Genomic DNA, 10275 nt, shown 5'->3' with positions numbered 1-10275 from the left:
TCACTTAGCGCTAAAGTTCTTCGAACCCTTTGTGACGAACAGTGTGGTCCAAGTGAATGTGGACAACACTACAGCCCTGTCCTACATTCGGAAGCAACCAGGGGGAAGGACACACTCAGTGTCGCTTTACGAGATAGCAAGAGATCTGCTAATTTGGGCCTCACAAAGAAACATCGCCCTCCTGACAAGATTTGTTCAGGGGGCGAGAAACATCAGGGCGGACAGGCTGAGCAGGAGAAGCCAGGTCCTTCACACAGAATGGACTCTTCATTCAGAGGTGTGTCAGAGTCTTTGGGATCTTTGGGGCACTCCTCACGTAGATCTGTTCGCCACATTCCTTTCCAAAAGGCTGGAAGTCTTTTGTTCAGTGGTGGATGACCCAAGAGCTCTCGTGGTCGACGCCTTCCTGCTGGACTGGTCTCATGTGGACGTGTACGCTTTCCCCCCTTTCAAAATCCTGGGACAAGTGTTGAGAAAGTTCGTAGCGTCCAACGGGACAAGGATGACCCTGATAGCCCCGTTTTGGCCAGCACAAGATTGGTTTGCAGAGGTGCTGGAGTGGACAGTAGACTTCCCAAGATCCCTTCCAAAAAGGATGGATCTTCTCAGACAGCCACACTTCGAGAGGTTTCATCAAAACCTCCCCGCTCTCGCTCTGACTGCCTTTCGACTATCGAAAGACTTGTCAGAGCGAGGGGGTTTTCTCGCGAAGCTGCAAGCGCTATCGCTAGAGCCCGCAGAGCTTCCACTAGACGAGTCTATCAGTCGAAGTGGGAGGTATTCAGAAGGTGGTGTAAGTCTAAGAAGTTGTCCTCCTCCAGTACCTCTATAACCGAAATCGCCGATTTCCTTTTGTTCTTGAGAGAGGTCTCTCATTTGTCTGTATCGACAATCAAAGGATACAGGAGCATGCTGTCGGCAGTATTTAGAAACAGAGGCCTAGACATTGCTGAGAATAAAGATCTGCACGACTTGATTAGATCGTTTGAAACGACAAAATCGAAGGAACTAACTCCACCCAGCTGGAACCTGGACGTAGTTCTCAAGTTCCTTTCGTCTGACAGATTTGAGCCTCCCCAGGTAGCTTCGTTCAGGGATATAACAAGAAAATGCTTGTTTCTCCTATCTTTGGCGACAGCCAAAAGAGTTGGCGAACTTCATGCCCTAGAAGATGAAGTCGGCTTTAACAAAGACTCGGCCTTTTGCTCGTTTAGAACTCTTTTTCTAGCGAAGAATGAAAATCCATCGAATCCCTGGCCCAAGAGATTCGAGATCAAAGGCTTATCGAGTCTAGTAGGGAGAGAAACAGAGAGGTCTCTTTGCCCAGTAAGAGCCTTGAAGTTCTTCTTACAAAGAAAGAAACAAATGGGAGGCTCTAGACAAAGTCTTTGGTGTTCGATTAAGGACCCCACAAGAATCATGTCTAAGAACGCATTAGCTTTCTTCATTAGGAGCGTCATTACGGATGCTCACAAGTTCTGTCCTGACGACTCTTTTCCGCTTTTAAGAGTAAAAGCCCATGAAGTTAGAGCAGTGGCGACGTCTCTCTCTTTTAAGAAGAATATGTCATTAAAGAAAATCATTGACACGACATATTGGAGGTGCAATTCAGTTTTTGCATCTCACTATCTTAAAGACGTTCGCGTGACCTACGAGAAATGTTTTTCTCTGGGACCATTTGTATCGGCGGATACAATACTGGGTACGGGAGCAAACACCAATCCATTAAATTTGTACATACCTTCTACTAGATATGTTCTAGATTCCTGCTGACAAAGAGGGCTTGGTGCTGCACTGGCGGCCAGTCACTGTTGTTCAGTAAGGAACTCTTGTGATATCTTTTAGGGGAATATTAAAATTTTTTTTGGAGAATTTTTGTATAAATGAGTTTTTCGTTTCGAGTTATGGGTTGTTTGTTATGAGTTCGGGGATAACTCAGAGCAATTCTATATACTAACATGGTGGTTAGGATCAGGTGGTCGGGATTGGTTATGCTCCTTCACAAGGTGTGTTGTCATAGAAGTGGTCCAGTACCCATTGACAAAGTCCTTTTAGGCTCTGCCGAGTAAGCGGTTCTTATACCCATCGACAGACCCACAAGAACTCTTGCCATAGATCTAATATCTCGCTAAAGTCTTGAGGTGATGCAGACTACCGGGCTACAGCCACGAAGTCTACCACCTATCAGGTAGGAACCAAGGTTTTTTCTTTTATACCTACAACATATGTTGTTTACCTGTCTATTCCATATTAGCTGTCTCTGACCCTCCACCAAAGGGTGCCAATCAGCTATGTATATATCTGACAGGTAAGTTCATTGTATGAAAATGATATTGTTATAATACAATAAAGTTTCATACATACTTACCTGGCAGATATATACGATTAATGGCCCACCCAGCCTCCCCGCAGGAGACAGGTGGAAGAGAGAAAATATGATAGAAAACGGGAATGGTTCCTAGTCCTGCCGCCCAGGGCAGGCAGGTAGATCACCTGACCTACCGGTAGCGAGTGGCGCGAAATTTGAATTTCTGTCGGGGACGACGGAGTCTTAGCTATGTATATATCTGCCAGGTAAGTATGTATGAAACTTTATTGTATTATAACAATATCATTTTTCGACCATATCTGACAAGTTAAAGTTGACCAAATGTCGAATTTTTTAACATTTTGTTTATATGCAATTATTTTGGAATTTAGAAAAGCTACAACCTTCAAATATTTTTTGTTTTATTCTTCATGAAATTGCGCACATTTTCATATATAAAACTCAATGAAATCCCTAATATGAAACGAAGCAAATATTCCGAGAATGGGACGTACGCATTTCGGAGATTTGTGGCGGAGAATCCGCGCGCGGAGGGAAGGAAAGTTTATTTTTAAATTCACCATAAATCTAAATATTGTGCTAGAGACTTCAAATTTCTTTCAAGATTAGATAAATGACTGAATATTACTAGACTGTAAGAGTTTTAGCTTAAAATTGCGTTTTTCTACCATTTTGGTAGAGTCAAAGTTGACCAAACGTGGTTTTTTTTCTATTTATCGTGATTTATATGCAAATATTTCAAAAATGAGAAAAGCTACAACCTTCAATTATTTTTTGTTTTTATTCTACACGAAATTGTGCACATTTCGGTCAAAGTTGACCGAAGGTTGAAAATTTGTCACATCATTTTTTATATGAAAATATTTCAAAATTGATGAAAGCTACAACCATGGGTTGTTTTTAGTTGTATTGTGCATGAAATTGCGCACATTTCCATATATAAAACTTTATGTAACGGCTAATTTTAAAATGGTGCAAACATTACCACAATCGCATGTATGATTTTTTTCGGAAGAGTTACCGCGCGGACGTAAGGAAAAAGTTTTGTCATAAATTCACCATAAATCAAAATATTGTGCTAGAGACTTCCAATTAGTTGCAAAATGAAGGTAAATGATTGAATATTACTAAAACATAAGAGTTTTAGCTTACAATTGCGTTTTATGACCATTTCGGTAGAGTCAAAGTTGACCGAAGGTTGAAATTTTGGCACTTATCGTTATTTATATGAAAATATCTCAAAACTGATAAAAACTACAATCATGAGTATTTTTTTGTTGTATTCTACATAAAAATGCGCACATTTTCATATATAATACTCCATGTAACGGCTAATTTAAAATGGTACAAAATTATGTCAAAGTGACAAAATAATTTCCGAGATGTGTCACAGATACTATTTAGTGTGGCAAGAAAGAAATTCGCGCTTGCGCGCCTGCGTAACGATTGTAAACAAAACAACACCTTGATCTGTGAACTCCCAGCATCCCCCAAGGCGCGTGACTCAAGAGTTTTCGGCTGGTAGGCCTAAAAGTATTTTTCCGCGAATTTTTAAAAAAACTTTTGTATGTCGACGTAAAATACGTCCAGTCGGCACCCAAGAGACAAAAAATGTTGACGTAAAATACGTCCAGTCAGCGCTTAAGGGTTAACCTCCTAACAAAACCAGTGACAAAGGTAGCCTGACTGGCTATGAGTGTTTATTCCTATCAGTCCCCTGGTGTGGGGTGGGGGTAGTAGATGGATAGAAGACCAATATTCTTAGAAAACCAAGTGCTCTGGTTTTTTGTTTCAATCTGTCAAACCACCACTGATACAGAAGTAAAAGCTATATAATGGAGAGGTAGGGTTCATTTAAAAAAGATGGTATTGATGAAATTAAAACTATAAAAGCCAAGTAACCAAAACCTTACCTATCACTTTCAAGTCTTTTCCGTCGGCACATGTTTAAAGCTGTTTGTCTAACTAGGGTACCAAGAACTCGCCTGCTAACGACTTGCCCATCAATTAATGGACCTGCCATGCTCAACCTGTAAAAAATAACCACACCAAAAAGTTCAATTATTTACAGCAACAAAAAAAACTTTTTCAGAAAAACTACAATCCAAAATTTTTCATAGGTTGCATTCTCTGAAAACATAATTGAAACATATATATATGTTGGATAACCTCAAAAATGTTCGACAGGTGAAATATATGAGGAAAAAAGTTAGTTCTACAGATTTCCTCACCAATTAGTAGGTTTTTTCAGACAAACCCATTAGAATCACTGGGTCATTGTTACCAATACCCAGAGAATAAAGGAGCAGGAGCACAATGTGAGACCATCTAATCAAAACTCTTAACTATACTCAACTTCTGCCTCATATATTTGGCCACATTCACTATTTTAAATGTCCCAAGTCTTTCATCCAACATCTATGTAGTTGTAGTTAATAATACATGCTGCAACTAGACAATTATTCATCATTCAACACCTAGATAATCATTTTCATACTTTGTTCAGTTTGAAAACAATGCTACAATATTTGTGGGATTGAGAGAAGGAAACTCATATGTTTGATGAAATGGGTTTGTATTGGAACAGTACTAGTCAAAGGTACAATTACATCAATTGGGTGGTTACAGGAGAAGTCACCAGACAGCCCACAGGGATAATGTGATTGCATGTGATGTCACTACAACTATGGTAATCAATGTTGGTACAGAGAACAAAGGGGAAAATAAAGACTATGAGCCTCCCAAGAGGCAGAGCAGGTAATGCTAGAGATGATGCCAAAGATGATGGGCTTGCCATCAAATTGTCCAATGATGACCTAACAGAACATAAAACTATATTTGAAACACTAAGAAAAGCCACTTTTTCAAAAGGTTTAAGAAAGGCCCATCAAGAGATCTCCAATAACAGTGAAAGGTGAAGATGAAGCTGGACGGTGAGCAATCTAGAGATCCTGGATAGGGTGGCAAAAAGTGATACATCCCTCACAAGAGTGTCTGGGCAAAAGGAATATCCAAGGAGTATAGTCCTTGACAAAGGACAAAAAAGAGGAGTTGACATACAGGCCAGCACTCCTTATCTTTAACATTCTGAACACAAGAATGAAGCATCAGTGGCATGGAATCCTAACAAAGAAACTCCAGTGTCTGAGAAGGCATCTGCTGAGGTCTTACACACAAAACACTTGCAAGTCTTCCTATAGGCATAGAGAAACTACTAATCAACAAAAAATTTCACACAAAACACTTCTGCCAAGAACAGTTGTTGGCTATACTGAAGAGTACCTTAAATGCAGATCCTTAACTACAGAGCACATATACGAAAACAACGGTGAATAAAAACATATCACAAATTATGCAAAAAACACTTTCCATACAATAATGACTTCTAAAATTCCCCCTAAATATGAGACAATAGTGGAGAATAAAAGCAGATCACAAAATGAACAATGCATATTCATCAACTAAGCAATAATGAAAGAATAACAACCTTATGCTAATATGAATAACAAAAATTAAAATGCAGCACTGGCAAGGAAAGCTATGGATAGAAATTGGAAAAGCAAAGGTAACTAACTAGTACTAAAAAAATATCAGGAAAAACAACCATTTAATAATCAGAGAAATTAGTTATTGAAAATTGATACTGAAAGAACCCCATGACCACAGAAACAACCCGTAATGAAATAAAGAACATGCAACACTGTGGTAAAGAAAGCAATCCCAAGCCACAGTGAGGATAGAATTATCTTAAACATTGACATAAAGCAAGTACTACTTAAGGTAACCTTACACAGGAAGCAACACTACTATCCCAAGGCAAAAACACTATAAAACATGTAAATATTCACAGATCTCTGTAAAACAGTGAGAATGGTGAAAAGGTGACAATTAAGTGACTGACTGAATGGAAACTCAAAACAACAAAACTGCTCAAAGTTGCTCATTCTGGAATAGTTCATAACATGTCAACATGTCAGCACAACAAAGCTGTGTGGAACATTAACATCTTGTGGAGTGGCAGTGCATGGTCTTGACATGTGCAAGGGGGTCTTCATCTTTCAGGATTTCACACATTGATCCAGCTAGGATAGCCGACACTATTTTTCATTAATGGCTTTGTAATAAATATATAGTATACTATAATAGCAGGCAATGTGGCTTGAGACGTTTATATACTAACTTAGAATTTGTCATTTCCCTTTCAAACACACAGTATTACTTACTTGGCATTCTGGCCATGAAGTTTAATTCTGAAAAGACCATTGGTAAGAGCATGGATGAAGATTATGTAAATACATGCTTCCTTGTCCTTCCAAGAACTACTCTCTCTTCCTGTAATTGTTTCGTTTAACAGGTCAACTAAAGAAAAGGAAATAAACAATTAAATTAGAACTTGCTGCAGTTTCAGTTTTCTACAATAGAATCACATATTTCACACAAAAAACAATGCCTATCTCATTTAAATATTTACATATTAAATATAAAAATCTTGATTTCACAAGTGTCAAAAATCTTTCAAAACATCAACAGCTACAGTAAATTATTCCACTTTACATTAGAAATAGAGTAAAAAATAAAATTAAAAAATCAATATTCTGACAATAATGACATGAAAATATTAAAAAAGTTTAATTATTAACCATTATTAATATAATAATACAAACAAGCCATTCATGCCTCATGTGTCTATTACAAAATTCAACATTACACCTATCAATCTTTTTAAAAGCAGTAGAAGCCTGATTAAATGGAATTTTTGGGACTGAACCTATTGCAAATATTCAGGTAACCTTTCTCAGTACTACTGTTATAAATTGCAATATACTTCCATGCATAAGACAACCTTTAAATGCTAAAATTCACCCCTAAAAATTGGGGGTTGTCTGATACTACATTCTAAAAAAAAAGAAAACCTTGAATTCCCAGTGATGTTTATTGGTAGACACACGAAAGATTCACATTATAAAATATACACAGATGGTTTTGTAATTTAGCAATCATCTTATACTACAGATATGAGAAGAATTTGTGAAAATTTCCCAAAATGTTTTACCTCATTTTATCTAAAGATTGTCTTATAGTACATGGAAATATATGGTAATTTATCAAGACCACAGAGTCCCAATTCTTTACTCTTGTAGGGCTCATCCTATGAATTTTTCTAAAATGAAAGGTGATTACTGGAATAAGGTAAAGTTAAAGTATTGGATAGCTAGGTGGAAAGAGACCAAAGGGGATTATTATTATTATAGGTGTTAGTTTTTTCCAGACCTCTGAGTCTCAAGTAGACTCTTCTCGGGCTGGTTCTCAGGGATCATCCTGAGAACAAAAAAAAAAAAAAAAAAAAAAAAAAAAACTTTAGACTTTATTTGAGAAACCCGTCTTATTTAAAAAATTTATGATTTTATTAATTGAAAAATCCCTGCTTTCCGCAAGAATATTTTTCATTTCTGAACTCCGCAGATAAATAGATCTTTGCTGGGTCCAATTTGGGCACTCAACAAGCAAATGCTGTACTGTCATGTGTGTTTGACATCTGTTACATTTCATTGGGTCAGCATGTGGTGTTGACATCAAGTGACCATGTGAGAATCTTGTGTGTCCTATACGTAGCCTTGTTAGGATCACCTCTTTTGCTCTTTCCTCCTGTGAGGATGTCCTCCATGCATAGACTTCAGTTTTTATATTTTTAAGTTTGTTTGTTGTTGGCACCGAGGCCCATTCTTCTTTCCACTCCTGGTAAATTAATGTTTTAACTGATTTTACCCAGTCTGACACTGGGGCATATGAAATTGTTGGAGGGATAGTGCAGGCTAATTTGGCAGCAGAGTCTGCATATTCATTTCCTTTTATTCCCACGTGTGCTGGGATCCAACATATTTCCATTGATATTCCTGATTGGAGGAGTTGATGAATTTTTATTTGAATTTCCTGTACTATTTGGTTTCTTGATTTATACTGTCCTATTGCATCTATAGCGCTACGTGAGTCACTGAAAATTACAGAGACACTTGCTTTTGCCTCAGATATCATATCTAGAGCCATCTTTATGGCTGTGACTTCAGCAGTAAATACTGATGATATTGAAGGTAGGCTTTTTTTACTTAACATATTTTTCGAATATGCAGATGCTCCTACTCCAACATTATTTTTGGAGCCGTCTGTATATATCATAAATTTGTCGCCTTTTCTTCTAATGTGCTCCAAAGCATGTTGGCGGTACATTTCCGTACTTGTCATTTGTTTTTGAGTAGGTAAGACAGGGAGGTACATATCTTTACTCTATTTAAAATCCATGGTGGTGGCAATTCCATTGGTGGGTGAAAAATTGGATTCATATTATGTATGTTCATTATGTATCTAGCTCTTTTTGGGAAAGAGCTAGTACTATTAACTGCTGTTACTTGATTACAGTTTTGGAAGCAGTAAGTTGCAGGAGAGATCCCGCTTAGCATTGCTTGAAAGACCTCTTGTATTGTTATTAAATTACGGTGATGTTTTAAGGGCAAAATACCTGCCTCCACCAAAAGTGAGTTTGTTGGGGACGATCGGAAAGCTCCTGTGCACAATCGCACGCCTTCATGGTGCACTGCATCGAGAGATTTTAATGCAGATTCTGAGGCGGATGAATATATTGGACAGCAGTAATCTATTATGGATAGACTGTTGCCTTATATATCATTAATAAAATGTCTCGCTTTGCTCCCCAATTAGTGTGTGATAACTTTTTTAATATGGCAAGGGCTTTGATGCCCTTGGCTTTAATGTATTTGATGTGCTCTTTGGTTTCCAATTTAAATGTTGATCAAATATTACTCCTAGATACTTGATTTTTGTACAAAATTGTATTTCAGTGCTATAAAGATGCAGTTTGATTGTTTGGTTCTTCATCCACCTTTTGTCTTTGTAGAAGACGATTGCTTTTGTTTTATCAGTTGAAAATTTAAATCCAACTGAATTTGCCCAACTACATATATTTGAAATGGCAGTACTGAGAACTCTCTGAGCGTGTCTCAGATTACTACTCGTATAGTAAATGACAAAGTCATCAACATATAAACTGTTTTTTACACCACTTGGTAAATTTATAGTAATGTCATTGATTGCTAAAGCAAACAATGTACAGCTCAAGACACTACCTTGAGGGATTCCTTCTTCCAGTTTATAGGTTACTGAGTAGGAATTTTTCTACTCTTACTTGAAAAGTTCTGTTTGTTAAGAAGTTCTTAATAAATATTGGTAAGTGGCCTCTTAGTCCCTTGGAGTGGAGTTTTTGCATGATGTTATGTTTCCATGTTGTATCGTATGCTTTTTCTATATCAAAAAATATAGCTACTGTTAATTTCTTTTGTTCAAAGCCTTTTTTGATATGATCTTCTAAATGTGTTAAGGATCTAGGGTTGATCTGCCAGCTATTGAACCAGATTGTGTTGGTGTTAAAATGGATTCTTTGGTTATTACATACGTTAATCGTGCATTAACCATTTTTTCTAAGATTTTGCATAGGCAACTTGTTAGAGATATCGGTCTATAATTGGATGGATTACTTGCATCCTTTCCTGGTTTGTTTATTGGAATAATTATGGCATGTTTCCATTTATCAGGAAAGACACGTTTTAGCCAGATACTATTGTAAAATTTTAATAAATATGATTTAGCTATAGGAGCTAATTTTTCTATCATTTCAAATGATATTTTATCATATCCTGGTGCAGAGGGATGCAAGAGTTGATGGCATTATCTAGTTCATCCATGTTAAAAATATAGTTATATTCCAGGTCTTCAAGAGTTTCAAAATTGAGTATTATATTTTCTTTTTGTTTTCTGATACTTTGAAAATGTGTATCTAGGCTGGAGTAAGCACTGATGTTTTCAAAATGTTTCCCAATTATGTTTGATATTTCATAAGTATCATGGTATATTTTTCCATTTAAATGTATTGCACT

At 37.1% G+C, this 10275-nt stretch overlaps 1 protein-coding gene across 1 annotated transcript in view; it reads right to left on the bottom strand.

Annotated features, from left to right (window-relative positions):
• Positions 1 to 4220: 4220 nt before the first annotated feature.
• Positions 4221 to 10275, bottom strand: part of LOC135195793 (ral GTPase-activating protein subunit beta-like) — an 80608-nt gene continuing 74553 nt past the window's right edge. The window contains exons 24-25 of the mRNA XM_064222270.1: positions 6553 to 6688; positions 4221 to 4359 (exon numbers count right to left, since the gene is read on the bottom strand). Coding sequence (XP_064078340.1) covers positions 4239 to 4359; positions 6553 to 6688 — 257 coding nt within the window. The 3' untranslated portion in view covers positions 4221 to 4238. The remainder of the gene's footprint in view (positions 4360 to 6552; positions 6689 to 10275) is intronic.

Source organism: Macrobrachium nipponense, chromosome 16, assembly GCF_015104395.2.
Source record: "Macrobrachium nipponense isolate FS-2020 chromosome 16, ASM1510439v2, whole genome shotgun sequence".
In the NCBI taxonomy this organism is placed as follows: Eukaryota; Metazoa; Arthropoda; class Malacostraca; order Decapoda; family Palaemonidae; genus Macrobrachium; species Macrobrachium nipponense.
Note: the sequence above shows the minus strand (reverse complement) of the source record. Positions and strands in the feature narration are given on the sequence as shown.